The sequence below is a fragment of the Polypterus senegalus genome, chromosome 9 (assembly GCF_016835505.1).
Source record: "Polypterus senegalus isolate Bchr_013 chromosome 9, ASM1683550v1, whole genome shotgun sequence".
NCBI classification, from domain to species: domain Eukaryota; kingdom Metazoa; phylum Chordata; class Cladistia; order Polypteriformes; family Polypteridae; genus Polypterus; species Polypterus senegalus.
Genome location: NC_053162.1, coordinates 116,615,357 through 116,633,618, shown reverse-complemented (window position 1 = coordinate 116,633,618; position 18,262 = coordinate 116,615,357). Strand labels below are relative to the sequence as shown.

The following is an 18,262-nucleotide window of genomic DNA, read 5'->3' as shown; positions in this document are numbered from 1 at the left end:
TCATAGAAATCACTGCATAAGCTGAAGAACTCTTCCAGAAATCACTGTGTCCATGAACACAGTTAGCGGTGCCATCCACATATGCAGGTTGAAACTTTATTCTGCAAAGAAGAAGCCATATTTGAAGTTAATCCAGAAATGCAGCTGTCTTCTTTAGGCCAAAGCTCATTTAAAATGGACTGACGCAAAGTGGAAAACTGTTTTTGAAATTCCTTTTGGAAAACATTAACACTGCATCATCTGGACCAAAGAGGAGAGGGACCATCCAGATTGTTTTCTTTGCTTAGTTCAAAAGCCTGCATCTCTGATGGTATAGGGGTGCATTAGTGCCTATGGAATTGGCAGCTTGCACATCTGGAAGGGCACCATCAATGCTGAAAGGTATATACAGGTTTTAGAGGAACATTTGTTCCCATCCAGGCAACATCTTTTTCAGGGAAGGTCTTATATATTTCAGAGCAAGACAATGGTAAACTGCATACTGCATCTATAACGCAACATGGCTTTGTAGTAGAGTCTGGGTGCTGAACTGACCTGCCTGCAGTCCAGACCTTTCACCAATTGAAAACATTTGGGGATCATGAAATGATAATTACGACAAAGAAGACTCAGGACTGTTGAGCAGCTCAAATTCAAAATCAGACAAGAATGGGACAACATTCCTCTCCCAAAAGTCCAGCAATGGGTCTCCTCAGTTCCCAGACATTTGCAGACTGTTGTTAAAAGAAGAGGGGATGCTACACAGTGGTGAATATGGCCCTGTCCCAACTTTTTTGAGATTTGTTGTTGACATAAAATTCACAATGACCTTATTCTATTTTCTCAGTTTAAACATTTGATATATTTTCACTACTCTATTGTGAATAAAATAAAAGTTTATGAGATTTGCAAATCAGTGCACTTTGTTTTCTTTACAATTTACATAGCATCCCAACTTTTTTGGAATTGGGGTTATAGTGTACTATAACATTTGCACCTGTCACTACATTACTCAACTTGGGACTAAGCTATTTAGATGTAACTATATCTCTGGGTATCATACAGTGTGTCTATTAGACTTTAGGTGAAACACACTTGATGAGTTTTTGCAATACTTTTTGTTTCCCAGCCATTGCATGAATATCATTTGTACAGATCCCAACACAATCTGTCAATTTCAGATGAACCTCGTCTACCATTTTGCATACTTAATGTGCAGTTGCACTGGATAGTTACATATTTGCAGAAAAGCAAATCCTCCTTCAAGTCATCAGCAGAATGATCACATTAACAACATACAGTGTCAATCCATGCATACATTTTACTCTGGTTGGTTCGAAGGTTTACACGTCTGATAACTTAGAAAATAAATGTCTTTTTTTAATTATTTTACTGTGCACTGGAAACCAAAATACTTAACTAATGTCACCTTTAAATTATTATGTCGCAACAGACCTATCACAAATGTCCAATGCTATTAGGACAGGGTCGTTGCTGCAGTATACATACTGGAGAGAAGTTCGGGATTGGGTGGGGGCAAATGCTGGTAACATATAATGAGACCTACTGATGTATTCAGGTACAGGGGACAGCACTTACATTGTATGGGTAAATGAAGAATATTATCCCTAGCGAATTGAATAAATAAACATCTAATGTCTTACCTTCCTTATTGGGTAACACATGGACATCTGACCCCTCCCCATCCCGCAGCTTGGTGTACAAGCAGTTGAGTAACTGCTGTTTGAGAGAAACAATAAAAAGCATTTTTTTAGGAAAAGGAAAGATACTTTTTAGAACATGAAGAGGATGTGGGAACTTGTAACTAAAGCTGTAGCAAATGTTTTCTTATGCTGACATTTTTTAAATTTTACTTTCAGAAACCCAACACAGCAGTGGAGTATGTAGCTGCACATTTGTCTAAGATTCATGGTCTGGACTGGCATCCTGATAATGAATTTGTACTTGCAACATCCAGCCAGGACAATTCTGTGCGGGTATGGAGCATTATGCATTTTTTTGTTTATTTTTATGTTCTTTTGACTGTCTCTTTAAGTTATCATCTATGAGTATTTATTAAAGTTATGTTAATATGTAAACCATAAAAAATAGCACATCTTATATGTGATCTTTTTGAAACATCTTTTATCTAATCCTTTTGAATCATTCTATAAAACATGGCTTTGTCTGTGATAAATGGCAAGAAATAATATATTTTTGTTGACTATTATCTTGTAATAAATATAAAAAAGTTTAAAATAATAAAAGGTTATCAGACATGCATTTATGAGTTTCAGAAATCTAAAAAGTAGTTCTCGTTTTTTCTCTCCAGTACGGAACCTTTGGTTTCTATTATTTTGTTGGATCAAGTAACACTGTTATGTTGCTTGCATAAGATTGTGACTATTAGCACTGAATTCATTGTACACTTTTGAATGCTAAGATTTATTCAGGCTTGGTAGACATTTTCTTGTAACTGCCCTGATTTTCTTGCTTGTAAGGATGCCCTCATAACAGCATGCATTAATTCTGTTCATATGCGCTGTACTCTTCTTGCATTTACCACCTTATTTTAATATTGTTCTTCACCATATTTCTTGGATTTCGATCTATTTTTAAATGTGAAAGTAAATAAATTGAACACTATAACAGTTGCAGTAAGCCATTTTAAGAAATATTTTAAGGGTAGCAAAAAGAAGGAAATATGAATGCCGTGGTGGTTCTCTGGTCATTCAATTTATCTCCTCATCAGGGCATTCACCAAGGCACAGTTTATGTATTGTTTGCTGTATATTGAGTGTTGGAAATTTCAAAAGAGAAAGCAGAGGGTCATTATTTTATCAATGCTTACGATTTCATTTCCAGTCATTTCATAGAAAGTTAAGACATTTTTACTTATCAGTTTTTGGGATAAAAAATAAATTTTTCAGATAAAACCTTATAAGTAAAGTAGACTTACTATTTCATTGTATCCTATCAGGCAAGCCTCAATTGACCAAAGTCCAAAAATAGAAACAAGCACCTTATATACTGAATTTGTTTTTTGACCATGAGTTCTTGATTTTTTTAGTACAAATTTTTTTACTTTGGAATTACAAGCTGCTGTATTGTTTAGACACGAACGGCAGTTATGAAAAACTGCATCAAAATGAGCAAACCTCAATATAAGACAAACTGCTAAAGATATTTACGGTAATGGGAAGAAAATAAGAACAGCAATAAAAAGCTGTGTGTTTATTTTAGAAACATAATTCATATAGTTTGGTATATAACAAACATTCAAAGGTTTTCATTAGTCTTCTTGTTCTTTTGTAGACTGGCGTAAGTACCTGGATGGAATATGACTCAAATGGTTGCTGATATCTTTAGCCGCTTTCTTTATATGAATGATAATTTTTGATAAGTTTGTTAGGAAATGTTCATTTTTGTATTTGACCTTTTTTTTTCTTCTTTTTTTTTTTAAGTGCAGTGCCTCTGCTACATCGAAATCGCATTACTAAATGCCAGTTTAATCATGGTGTAAATTTGTTACATCAATTGCCAATGATTTAAATAGACCTATGACTAATGAATATACGTCATTCTTATTAATAATAATTAAGTTGTTGCAGCAGAATATGGGCCCAATGTTATGTGTCTTAGGAAAATGTAAAAATTCTAATGTAAAATGTAGATTTGTTATATTTAAAAACTAGGTATATTATTAAAAATAAATAAGATTTTTTTTTAATTATAACATACAAGAGAGTTCTTAACTGTACAACAGAAAATAAGTATTTATCATTGTAAAGTGAATACATACAGTTTGCGTTTAACATATTTTTACTTAATATAAAGCTTCCACCATAAATGAAAGCTCATAAAATCCTAAATGGTAGATGTCCACTAAATGCTTAGTTTCAATAAATATTTTTAAATAATTCAAATCAAAGCATGATTTTTTTTGTATCATTGTATTAATCTAAAAATAGCACATGATCTGTTTACCCAGAAATGATGCCTTATTAACAACCATTTATCTTTATGAAGCATTGCAAGAGATTCATTAAAGAGAACCATATTAATATTTTATGAGCAAGAATAAATCCAGTCATGCAGAATAAAATAGTAATTTTGATCTCCATATTATAAGACGAGCATAGCCAGGCTTAAGTATATGCATGAAAGTTTTCTTTTATAAGACTTATTTCAAGACTTCAGAATATGAGTTATTAGAAAAATTGAATGAATTGAAAGGAGCCATGGTGAAAATTTTTATATATGTAATTAAGATGCTCTTCCTGCCTATCTGCTGATTTCATAGGAAGAGTCACTGCTAAGGTAAGTAAACCTCTTGACACGGTCGACATTCTCTCTGCAGATTGCTGATGGCCGCGCCCAAGAAGTTAATAACAATAGAATCCCCAAAGCCTACGAAAAAACTTGTAATCCCAGGCCACCTTGAATTCCTTTGCACCTCTCCATTAGCATTCTTTGGTTTGTAAATGTGTCAATCAGCAAAAGCAGCAAACAACCTGCCTTCTCTCCCCCCCACACACACACTGCCGCAGAAAGAGCTAAAAGTTCTCCCAGCTCAAGTCTTGCTTATATCGGTGTGAGGAGTTGTACAGGGTAAATAATATATCATTATTTGGAACACATGTATTTCATGTTTGTTCCGTGGCAACAACGATCTATGTAAAGGTAGGATGATAGGAAATGTAAAAAATGTTGAACACATAGCTAAAACAGAAAGTGTTTGCATGTTATAGTACTAACAACAACATTTGGACATGAACTGCATAATGTGTGAATACTGAAGTCCAAGTATCAAATAAACATTTCACAAAAGGTACATGTATAACAAAACAAGTGTGCTTTTATTCAAGAAAATAACTGAAGAAAAAGAAATTAGGTCAGAGTACGGCACTGTCATGACCTCTTGGGTGGTGTAGCAGTAAGAACTCAAGAGGTCACGGGATCAATACTGGGCACTTCCCAAAATATTAATTGTCAAAATATTATTGTTAGTACTATAACATGCAAAAACTTTGTTTTAGCTATGTGTTCAACATTTCTTGCATTTTCTATCATCCTACCTTTACATAGATTGTTGTTGACATGGAACACACATGAAAAGTGTGTTCCAAATAATTATTTTATTTACCCTATACAACTCCAGGCTTCTCACACCAAGATAAACAAGACTTGAGCTTGGAGAACTTTTTGCCCTTTCTGCTTTGGGGGTAGGATAGCAGGCTGCTTGCTGCTTGTGCTGATCAACACATTTACAAAACAAAAGATGCCAATGGAGAGGTGCAAAGGAATTTAAGGTGGCCCGGGATTACAAGTTTTTTCGTAGGCTTCAGGGATTCTAGTGTTAAAGGCCTGGATCTTTGTATTTATCTAGGACACTCGCAAGCCCTGATCAGAACCTCCATTGAGTTCGCGAACATCACATCGTCGGCGGCAAAGTCAAGAGTGAATCATTCTTCACCAACAGATGCCCCGCAGCCGCTGGTCCCCATGACCCTGCCCAACACCCAGTCCATGCAGACATTGAACAGAAAAAGAGCAAGAACGCACCCCTTGACGAACCCCAGAATCAACTGGGAAGAATGCAGAGGTTCTGTCTTCTCTCTGCACAGCCCTCACATACCAGTGTACAGGCAGACCATAACATCCAGCGACTTCAGGGGGATCCCGTGAAGTCTCTGGATCTCCATCTATCCATCAGTCCATCCATCCATTGTCCAACCTGCTATATCCTAACACAGGGTCACGGGGTCTGCTGGAGCCAATCCCAGCCAACACAGGACACAAGGCAGGAACAAACCTGGGCAGGATGCCAGCCCACCGCAGTCTCTGGATGTCCCACAGGGCAATTCGATTAACCGAGTCGAACACTTTACGAAAATTGAAAAGGGCTGCAAAAACACTATGCCAGTATTCACAGAGAAAGTTTTTACAAATGTTAAAAAAAATACATGGAACAAATTTAAGAACCTACACTAATGACTTGTCTTTAGCTCTACTCCCAATCCTGAGTCACCATCCACACAAGGCACTTCTTAACAGCAGAATTTTGTTCTAGTTCTCTTTTACAAAAATGACATGCTAAGAGAGACACCAGTAAAGCCAAAAACATGTATTTTTGAGCATAATAAACTTGTTATAAAGTTCTCATGTTTTTTTATGTGATTAAAAATAAAAGGTTTTGTATTGCTTGTGTAATTTCTCCTCTGGAGCAGTCTTAACATCTCAATTACTGGTGTATTGCATCTCACAATGGTTTCAAGTCAGAATGAGTAACAGGTGGTAGTCGAATGAAGCCAGGTTTTGAAAGTAGGATTAGAGTGGCATTTCCTCAAGTCTAGTTTCACAGAGTAGCTGTGCAATGTGAGCGGAAACATTGTCATGAAACGAAAAGGATATGGTTGGAAGTTTTCCTCAAAGTTTTTCATGATTGACAGCTGTAAATATTGAAATAAGCAACAACTGACCAGCTAATATGAGATGTTTGAGGCATGTAATTGTTATAGGGTATAGCCTTAATTTTATAAAAAAAATTGCATACTTGATCTTTTTAGCACTGTCTGAGATATTGACTTTCTTTGGGGTTAGTAAATCAATATAATTTTGTTGTATTAGTTATTGGTTGGACTGTGGTTCAATGTAATATATCCAGATTTAGTCTCCAGTGGTAAAATGCTTCCAAGTTTTCTCTTAGTCATTAGATGCAGTAATGCTTTATTTCAGGGCCACATATATTGGTTCTATTCTATTCTAATATTAATGGGAAATGGAACAGTTGACCCATAAATAATCCCTATAGTGTCTTCAATCTCATAAACTGCCAGTCTTTAATTCTGTATTATTTTTCACTCTGCAGTGGCAACATTTTCTTTTGTGATCACTGTCAAAAACCAGGCAAGCTTTGGATCATCTTTAATAGAAACCCTGCCACTGCAGAATTCTATAACCCCTCTAATGTGGCATATAAAAGAATGGTGGTCCTGGTACACATTGGCTAGAGGAGAGTGAATCTCCAAAGTCATATATTGTTCCCTAACATCATATATTTCTTTTCTGTTTTCAGCATACATGTTGACATAGTTCTGAAACAAGAAGCATACCTTGTAAACCACAAATGCTGGAAACTTCTAATTCACATATGTTATTTAATACAATCTTTGACTAGGTACTAAATCGGAAGTGTAGAATATCCCTTTTAGGTATAAAGATTAATTTTTGGTTACCCCTTGTATTTTTTTATTCTTACTTTTGTATATTCCTTTTATTATTATTTTTGTCAATAAAGATACCATCTTTGAACCGTTGATCTCCTTGACATTTTCTGTATTGGGAAGGCTGCTTTCTGCTTTTATAATACTTAAGAACAGAAAAATATATTTAATGCATAATTACATAATTACTTTGCAAAATCTTGTTTAGATACTGATATACGTATAAATTACCCTTGGCTGTCTGATAATTTAAAGCTATCAACATTTTTCTTATATTTTAAAGGTTTTTGACTTAGATTAATGCTTTTTATACATTTAATGAGTAGTCATGCCTATCCCACTTTGACTGTTACTTTGTGTTGTATTTTCTATTGTAACATGCCTAATGTTTTTCTTCCTTCAGTTTTGGGATTACAGGCAGCCAAGAAAATACCTCAATATTTTGTCATGTCAGGTTCCTGTTTGGAAAGCTAGATACACGGTAAGTTTCACTCATTCTGAAAGACTTTCTTTCACATATGCATGATTGATTTATTTTTTGATTATTATTTATATGACCAATGTGACAGAATTTCTAATTGTTTTTGAGCATTTTCTAGAGATTTGCACATACAAGTTTTGACAGTTAATTGTTGGGATGAATTAAAGATCTTTAAGATTCTGTTATGTATTGGTTAGTCTATAGCCAAAGAAAATTACACAGAAAATGCCTGTTAGAATGCTGCCAACTGGCCCCTTATGTTCATTTCGGTGATACAAAGAGAATTCTGGTTTAATAATTGAAAATTTGTTCATAATTATTTTGCTAGAAAAGTTATTATGATTTTGTTTTACTTTTTACTAAATAATAATAAAGAGAAAAAAATAGTTGTCAAATGTTCTGTTAGTCTATAAGTAAAATACTATTCTGTCATTTTCCATAGCCATTCTCAAATGGCTTAGTGACTGTCATGGTGCCTCAGCTGCGCAGAGAAAACAGCCTTCTCCTGTGGAGCATGTTTGATCTGAATGTTCCTGTTCATACTTTTGTGGGCCATGATGATGTGGTGCTTGAATTTCAGTGGCGTTGTCAAAAGGAAGGTAAGCAAACCAAAAATCTTGTTGCTTTTCCTTTCACATACTAAGCCTTTCTTAACCATTTATACCCTAAGGCCTTTTTTCATTATTGTGCCTTAATTACATAACCAAAAATGGACAGCTGTTATTCCTCTTATGCGATAAAGAAGCTGCAAATGACCAAAGAGCAGTGAGTATAACACTCCAAATGTTTAAAACACAGTCTTTATATGAACAAAAATCTTTGTTTAACACCAATATCAACAAAATAAAAAAGCCATTTTAGGAATTTTCTTCAAAAACTGTATTTTACTGTACAAAACCAAGACATTTTATGATGCACAACCCTGAAATCAATTTTCTTTCAGTCAGTCATCTATCATTGTATCAAATCTGTATTTCATATCACATAATATTACAAATTTGTACTGTTTTCACAAGGTATCCCCCCTTTGAAAACATTTTGTATCTCATTATAGAAACATTGAATCTATTACACTTGAATAATCGCTCAAAACAAGTATTGCATTTGTAGAAATATTTTTATTTTTTAGAAAAAAAAACACACACACATTGCATATCATTATACAGAATGTCTGAAGCCACAAGTAAACAATTTATAACTATGTACATATAGTTATGTACTATACAAAACCTTTACTTTCACAATTATTTTTCATGCCTGTCCTTGACACAATTGCTGTTTACCACCAGACACAGAGAACCTTACATTTTTTTATAATAGATTGAGGTTTTTTGTTTTTTTTGCGCTGCAGTTCACACATCTCCTGCCTTCTGTTGCAGTTGCCTCACAAAGGTTTGATTTGGTTATTTACTGTTGTTGGTTTATTCTTAAATTTCACATTATGAAATAAGCACATCATGGAATAACTAAGAACATACTTACATTTTCATACCAGCTTCTTCCAGTTCTGGGTCACAGGGTGTAGGCATTGCCTCTCCTGGCAGCCCTGGGCACAGATCAGGTAACAGCCCTGGACAGGCCCCCAGAACAGTCACATGCACACATACACAACAACCATTCTCAGGGGTCAATGCAGAGTGTTCAGTCAACCTAAACAGCACCTTTTTGGCATGCAAGTTGACCTTTTCTTGATTAGGTACAAAGGGGGCAGTCCCCATGTAAAACTACAGGAGACAGATATACGCAATACAAGAATGTTTGATCGATGAGCAGTCCGCCAATGAAGGTTTGCACAGTAGGATTCAGTGACACTCAATCTAGAGTGATGGAGGGGGAGTGTGAGTGTCCAAGTGGGTACATGAAACTGGAAGAGCACTCCTAAGAAAACTATCCTAGGGAGAACTGGAAATTTAACACATGACGCATGATCTGTAAAAGTACACGCCGTGACATTTCAAAGTTTTACTATAAGTAAGACTTGGAAGTCAAATGTAGCATCGACTCATTCAGCAAATGCTTTGTTCTCAATAGAGTCAAAACTGTGATCAGAATCTGACTCAAGGTCCTTATATTCCACCATCACCGGGATTTTTTTTAATTTTTCTTGGGCTTCTACAGCTATATGTTTTCTTTTTTTGAAGAAGACATTTCCCTTGTGCAAACTTCAGTTCTTATTCTGCTTCAACCAAACAACCCACATCCACTCTCCCTTAATTGAAATATCCAGAATTTATCATTAATATTTGACGTCTGCACCTTTTGAAACATCCAGTATAAGTAGATAGTTTTGTGATATGGAAACAAGTTTATATAATTACCTTATTGGTTACTCGGAGACTGTTGTCTTGTTGAACTTAGTTCAGCAATGGAGAGATGAAAAAAAGCTTCCTGCTTCTCTGAAAGCAACTGAAAATTACTGTTAATCTTGTTTTATCCTTCCTGTCTTGGTTATGATTTATTAAGTTGATGTGCATGTTCTGTTTTTTTGCATGTTGCATATCAGCCCCTTTGTCGATATTTTCATTTTTTAACAAAAGCCACAGGTGTGCACCTAAGACTGATGACATTTGAATCTGAAGTAGCTGCTGCTGAAATCTCTTAGCAAGCAAAGACAGATGAGTTAGTCTCAATATCAACATAGTAGACCTAGAGGATCAACCATTTTAATGCAATTATGCATTTATTGCAAGAATCCGTTTTGATTTCAGTTGAAAATTAAATAGTACCCTTAAATTTTGCAAGGTGATCTAATACTTGCAACACTTGATTGTGGTTTTGCCGGCTCAATTCGAACCATCTAATCTGAATGCTGTCTGTCTAACATAATGTTCTTGAACCCACTTAATCCAATTGAGGGTTTCTTGGGGCCAGAGCCGGTATCAGCATTAATAAATTCAAAGCAGGAAACACCCCCGGACACAGCACCAGTCCATTGTTGGGCCCAATCACATCCCCACCCACAATTACACAGGGCCAATTTGCAATCATAGTTTGTGGGAATAACTGTTACCTGTTGCCAAGTTGATGGAGCCCTTTGCAAAAAGTCCAACATACAATATATGTCTTCCTTCAATTAATGCATCAAAAGCAAGCCTTACACCTGAACAGGGCAATGTGGAACTGCTGGTGTATTCAATCACAGCCAAATATGGTGTAGTGTCTATGTAGCCACCGATGTATAAGGCGAAGTCAGGCACGGGTAAGCCGCGTGTCAAAGAAATCTCTCAGTCTAAAAGTTCGTTTTAAAAATATTTAGTGAAAGTTAAAGGCAAATAATCCATACAAGAATAAAAGAAAAATAGTTACACACAAAGAATAAAGGCAAAAAAAAGGGAAAAATGTATCTTCTATAAACTTAGTTTTTCTTATGAAGCTTTGGTTACTTCTGTACTTAAAGGTTATTTATTTCTTCTTCTGTATGCTTTAAACATACGGTTCAAAACTTAGATCTTTTAATTTACGAGTTACTTCACACTCAAAAGACCCTTAGGCTGTTGGCACTTAGATATGCGCCAGGCTCAGTGACGTGCATAAGCACGAACGCGAGCACAAAAAAGAATTCTTTCAAGGACATGGTTAAAAAACCGTATGCCTCTGTACCTTACACAAGGCAAGGCTAAACACTTACTAAAGGACATTGTTTACTCAAAAACTGTTAAGAAATGACAGGAAAATACCAACTCAATTCTATTCACGGGGGTTTTAGAAACCTCCCATATTTTATGCATCTAGTAAATATTCATACATTTTATAGAACTAGGAAAATGGCTCTAACAGTCTACTTTATAGGATTCTACAATCAACATACTATATGTGCAAGAGTCTGTACTAGAAAACAAATATTTCAGTGATTCATTTTCCTCAACTGTTGGGAAGTTGATTGTAGTGCCAGAGTGTGGTCATATATACAGTATTGAATCCTGAGGTTTTGCTGGCTACCCCAGTCTGAAATACATTGCACTGTTTATTTAATCTTTGAGGACAGGAATTGGGTTACCAGATGCCCAGCAAAAGTAGGACATACCCTACTTCTCTGCGTTGTGTCCTCCGTCCAGCAGGCATTGCCTAAAAAGATGAAAATGTCCGGTTTTCAACAATTGCTGACTTGACCGTGTTATTGGCTGAAATTGCATGCTGTCATCTCTATGTTTTAAATAAATTATCTATGTTTTATCAAAAACAAAACATGGCTATGCGCATATGCCCACTTTTCCATTTTGTGTTGTCCATACTTGTTATACGAATATGTAGTAGTGTTTTATCGAGAAATGATATCCAGCAGTAATACTAACAAGAGGAAATGCAAATTCTCAGACCACATGAAAATGAAGTATCCGTGCTTTGGTGAAGGATGCACCGAAAACGAAGCAAACTGGCTTGTGATTCTTACGTGTCCATTCCAAACAAGGGTACCACTGATTTAGAATGACATGTTACCAGCGAAAAACACAAACTGCTAATCTAATGCGTAGTAGAAAAACTGAGACAATTATAAACAATGTCGTTGGTCCTCACACAGTTGCAGAATGTTGTAAAGTCATTTAATGGCATTAACCACTTTGGAATTGCAACTGATGCCAGTAACCAAGGTGTAAAGAAATTATTCCCAATAACCATTCAGTGTTTTAAAAGCTGGTGGAATTCAGACTAAATTACTTGCACTGGATAGTATACCAAATGAAATGTCTGAAATAATATCTAATTTCCTGCTGGAAACTCTTGAGAAATATAGTTTGTCATCAAATTGTATTGTGGTTACAGGAGACAATGCAAACATAAACGTTGGGGGAATCAACAGGAAAGAAGGCAAGCATGTTTTTTCACAGTTGAAAATGAGCCTTAAGAAGCCATTGGGTTGGCTTTGATTGTCCAGCCCATGTTCTTCATAACTGCATTTGACATGGTGCATATTTAATGCCTTTTGATGTTACAGCAATTGTGCTAAGTTGTTCAGCTATCTTTCTGTGTATACTATTTGCACGGAGGCTCTAAAAGATTTCTGTGAATTCATTGATGTTAACTATCAGCAGTTGCTATACCACAACAAAACTGGATTGGTTCAGCCTTTTTCCAGCAATTGAGAGATAAACACTATTATCTCATCACAAGAAAATCAAAATCAAGATAAACTAGTAGCATAGATCTTTTGAAATATTTTTTTCCTTGTGAAAACACAAAATACTCAGGAAGATATATACCTACAAAATATTTAATGTGAATACTTTTGAATGAGTAATCCACAGTTGCTTGACATTAACTAAAATGAGCTTTAGGTTCAAATGAGTTTACTTGAAATTTGATTCTAGGTTACTGTTCAACCAGCTTGTATTATGTTGGTAGATTTATTTATTTTCTTTTTTCCAAAGGATCAAAGGATTATCAGTTGGTGACATGGTCAAGGGACCAGACACTGAGGATCTGGCGTGTTGACAACCAGCTGCAGAAGGTATGATTTGTTTTCTACTGTCTTTTTGATTTTTGATTTGTCTATAGAAATCGGTGTTACCTTGTGAAGACTGAAAATATCCTATGTTGCATTACTTTTCTGAAAATTAGGGAATAGTAACAGAGGTTGAAAATAAGCTGTTTATTCAATGTACTAAAACAGATGTGATCTTGAGTTTATACATGTGAACATTTTGGACCAAAACAATATTTGGTCTTACTCCACTGCCAATAACTAAATTTACTCACAATTACTAAATCATCATTCTGCAACCCTCTCACACACTTTCTGCAAACAAAGGTTGAACTTCTGCCTGCAGACTACTCTTTACACCAACACATCTTTTATGCACCCACAAACCTTTATAACACGCATAGTGCATGATCATGCACTTATCTCTTTCATGGCTCCTGCCCCTTTCCCTCCAATCATTGCCTTGGTATTTCCTTCATTTACCTTGAGGCGTTTCATTTGAATAGTAGCTTTTTTGGGTTTTCTCATCAAAAACAGGAATCATTGGTATGTGAGAGCTCCTATAGCAGTTCTTCTTGCTTTGCTTTACTCACCATCTCCATCACTATCATGAAAAGCAAAAGACTCAGGAAGGATTCCTGATGCAGCCACAACTTCACCTAAAGACTCTGATTATTTCCATCTTCTGTCATGCTTCTTCATACATCACTGTAGACAGTAGCCATTCATCATTGCCTAACTTCCTCAAAAACCACCTCACCAACTGTTAAAGTTCTCTACAAATGCATATGCAAGGCAGCTTCTTTCCCTTTGTCAAATGCTATTCCTACATTTGCCTGACAAGAAAGAACACATCCCTTGTTCCTTTCCCAGATGTTAGACCAAACTGTATTTCATTATCTTTTACATGATCTCTAAGTCTTCTGTCTAGCACTCTCTCAACCATCTTCATTACTTGCTTCAAAAGTTTGAATCACCCTTTCCTTTGTATCCTGGAATGAGTACACTTCTTTTCCATTCTTCATGAATCTTCCCTTCATATACAATCATATTACACAGCTCTGTCAACCATTCAACTCCAAGACAATCTGCTGCCTTGTTTACAGCTTAGTCTATTTTATGTCATCAAACATCATTATCCCATTTGTCCTCTTCATTTAGCCACTTCTCTATATACTTCTTCCAGGTATTCTTAATACCAGTACTGTCAATCACAATGTTCCTTTCAGAATTTTTCAAGCAATTTACATCTACTTTCATGTCTTACTTTTGCCATTTGATTCAAATCCTCAACACATTTCTCTATTTTCCCATTCTGCGGTTAAGTTGCAAATGGTGCTCTTTTAGCTTCTTGTATCCTCCCATTTGCTTTTCTGGCATTTTGCTCTTCTTCCTTATATATCTTGTAGCACCTCCTCTTTTCCTAAATTGCTATCTCTGTGTTATCATTCCATCACCATATTTCCTTGATTTCATTTATGCTAAGTTGAACAACTTTATCTTTTCAGGCTGTTTCATTATTTAATACACTGACTATTCCTTTGTTTGTCCTTTAAATTAAAAATTTAACACACTCAGGGCCCGACATTTATGGTTGCCAGGTTACATTTGGCAATCAGTTTGAGGCAATTGGCAACTTATTTTTGGGCTTTCAATGGAAATTACTTTAGTGATGAACCGGTTTGTTGGCAGTGGATCAGAACTGGCTGTTTTTTTGCTGATTTTGCATAATTGACAGATAGGCTTGTAATATACCAATCGCTAGTTGGTTCAATTTTTAAATTATAAAATGTAAGCCGTGCACATGTGTGCTGCACTTCCTGGGTTTCTTTTATCTGGGTAAAGAAAATTTCCTTTGTGCAGGTAAAAGCAATTGGCTGCTGTGCAAGGTTGTATGAACTGGTTGTGCAAATAACAACTGGTTGTGCAAATAACATAAATACAGAATCTCCTCTGGCTCAGGTCCCCATCATGTATTCATGTCAATACAAGTATGAGTCCAGCTTCAAGGCAGATATGAATAGCTGAAAAATCCCACAGAACCCACGGCTGCTATAATGTCTTCTGTATAGAAGTCTTTTAAATTGTGTAAAGATTAAATTTTAAACAAAATCAAACAGGTACCAGGAAAAAAATCAGTATTTATGGAATTAAAGCTAAAGCATTTGGCACTACAAATTTGAATAGACATTCAAGATTACATCACATAGCAGATTATGCTGGCTTCCAACAATTTTCATTACATATATATAAAAATAGTGTTATTTGACAAATTTGCCCAACTTTCTTTTTGGTTGCTTTTTCAAAGTACTGCAGTGTTAATAAAATGTATTAAACGCCAATATATATTTCTGGTGATAATAATATTTCTTAATTTAATTTAAAAATACAACAATGAATATTTGAGAAACCCTATAAAAGAATAGGTAAGAGAAATGTTTCTGAATACAATATTTTAGTAGAATGGCATAAAACATAAGGGGAGCAGGCATGGGTGACACACACAAACTTCTCTGGAGTAATTATACATTTAAGTCATCTGTTTGAAGTTCATTTTGAGATGCTTCAGGAGTCTTTGGAGGAGTTTTCCTCTCAGAACAGTTCTCTTTCATCAGAACCTACGTATCAGATCCTCTTTTGCCAAGAAGTGAACAATGCCGGTGCACTGATAGACCAGTAAGGTATATTTCCTTTCCCTGTTGAAGAGGCAAGAGCATATTTTTCTGCACCATGCAAGAGCATAGAGAGAAAAAGGATTATTTAGTGTAGTATTTCTGTGACAATGAGAAAACAGGGAAAATAACTGGCAATAAACCTAAAATGCTTCTTTTTCTCAAAACAAACCTACCATTGTTGCAAGTTCATTTTATATCATTCAGTTTCACTTTGTTGCTAGATTAAATTTTTATTAAAATATGCAGAAGGTTATTACATGTTTTCATTTATATGGTGCTTACAATACAGACTATATTGCCCTCCATAATGTTTGGAGGCACCATAATGTTGAGGATAACTGGTATCACAGATGTTTGGGATTACTCGTGTGTTTTGTTTCTTCATTAGTGCAGGCATAAGATACCCAGGCTTTCTTCTACCCTTTGGAATCTTTAGATGCCATTGTTAAATCTGTATGCAAGAGCTGTTCCAATGAAAGTCAAATAATCCATTCCAGAATGAAACAATTAGAGGTATCGGTAAAACCTTAGGATTACCTAAATCAATTGTCTCGAATATCATTAAGAATAAAGAAGGCACTGGTTAACTTAGTAATTGAAAGGGGCTGGTAGGCCAAGAAAGACCTCCAATGCTGAAGATAGACGAATCCTCACTATGATAAAGGATGCAGGTATGTGTGCATCAGAGACTACTGTATTACCCACAGAAGACTTCATGAACAGAAATACAGAGGCCACACTAAAAGATTCAAGCCACTAGTTAGCAACACAAACAGGATGGCCAGATTATAGTTTATGAAAAAGTACTTTAAAGATCCTTCAAAAGTCTGGAAAAAGGTCTTATGGGCAGACGTGACAAAGATGTACTTGTATCTGAATGTGGCAAGAGCAAAGTGTGGAGATGAAAAAGAGCGGCTGAAGATACAAAGCATACCATCTCATCTATTAAACATGGTGTTGAGGGTATTATGGCTTTTGCATGTCTGGTTGCCACAGGCACTGGCATGCTTATTTTCATTGAAAATGTAACTGCTGGACAGTTGCACAGTGAATTCTGAGCAGTATAGAAAAATCTTATCAGCTTAAGTTCCAGTAAATACCTCCAAACATTGGACAGTGCCTCATCTTACAACTAAATAATGATCCTAAAGCTAAAAAATTGTAAATTCTTGAATGGCCAAGCCAGTCACCTGATTTAAATTCAATTGAGCATGTCTTCCATATGCTAAAGAGAAAACCTAAGGGGAAAAGCCCCTGAAACAAATGAGAGCTGTTTCTATACAGTGACCACCATAATGTTTGGGACAAAGACACATTTTTTCTTGATTTTTCCATCTGGTCCACAGTTTAAAATTTCAAATCAGACAGTTCCAAAGAGATTAAAGTACACATTGTAGACTTTAATTAAAGGAGATTTGCATACATTTCAGTCCAACTACGTAGAAATGACAATACTTTTTATACATGTCCCCGCTACTTAGTAAAGAAAAGAAAATGTTACTTCAAAAATAAAAGATTTATACTTAGATATATGGGAACAGTTACTGTATTGTGCATGTGATTCAAGATGGCACACTGATCTTCTCTAACTATTGAATTCATATTGGGGTGACCAGATTACTCTCGTTAATTCTAACAGAAGTCAAAAGTAACGACATGTGCTGGTCCTCCCATCATCCTTGCTACCTTTCTTGATTCTGTGTCAAAGTTGAGCATAAGTCAGTTTGTAGCAAGATAATAAAGATTATGCTTCAATCTGATTTCACTTTAGTCTTTGCAGATTATATCTGTTGAAATTTATTATGCTCTTTTTATTGAATAATGCATTTTATCTTTTTGTTTATCCATTAATATGCAGAATTCTGTATTTAATTTATTAGCTGTGTGCCAATGACGTTATCGAAGCAGTTGATGACCTGACTGATGACGCAGAAAAGACTTTGCATTTTCAGGACTCTGAGTTACAACATACTCCTGTTCACGTTACTGAAGATGAGGAAGGTATGGAAAGTATCAGTAAAAATCAAAATTCTAATTAAATAAAGTTAAAAAGAGTAAATGTTTTGTATGAAAATAATTATCGAGTACTGTTTTTAATAAAGCATCAGTATTTTTCTGTCCTTTTAAAAACAAAAAAAGAAGAAGCTAAAATAAAAGAAACATTATGGATTGATTCTTTTTGTTATATGCTCCCTTCTGCTAGTTACTTTTCACTATTACATCAAGAGCATATGTGGCCATGTACTTCAGATTACACAATTTTGATATAACACACATGTAAGGGAGATGTGGCTAAGTGTGATCTGTGATCTGCTCGGGCTTTTTGAAGATATCACAAGCAAATTTATACTAGCCTCAGTTTGGAATTCTAAAATCATTCTTCCAAATTCTATATTGCATTATTTCCTTTTTATTTGGATGTGTTTTGTATTATGATTTTGATGCTCCATCAAGGCTAGGTTAAGACCCTTCCTACAGGCCC

General features: G+C 35.4%; 1 protein-coding gene across 1 annotated transcript in view; it reads left to right on the top strand.

Annotated features, from left to right (window-relative positions):
• wdr59 (WD repeat domain 59) overlaps positions 1 to 18,262 on the top strand; it is a 300,882-nt gene that overhangs the window by 86,852 nt on the left and 195,768 nt on the right. The window contains exons 8-12 of the mRNA XM_039763605.1: positions 1,860 to 1,976; positions 7,609 to 7,686; positions 8,129 to 8,285; positions 13,053 to 13,132; positions 17,661 to 17,781. Coding sequence (XP_039619539.1) covers positions 1,860 to 1,976; positions 7,609 to 7,686; positions 8,129 to 8,285; positions 13,053 to 13,132; positions 17,661 to 17,781 — 553 coding nt within the window. The remainder of the gene's footprint in view (positions 1 to 1,859; positions 1,977 to 7,608; positions 7,687 to 8,128; positions 8,286 to 13,052; positions 13,133 to 17,660; positions 17,782 to 18,262) is intronic.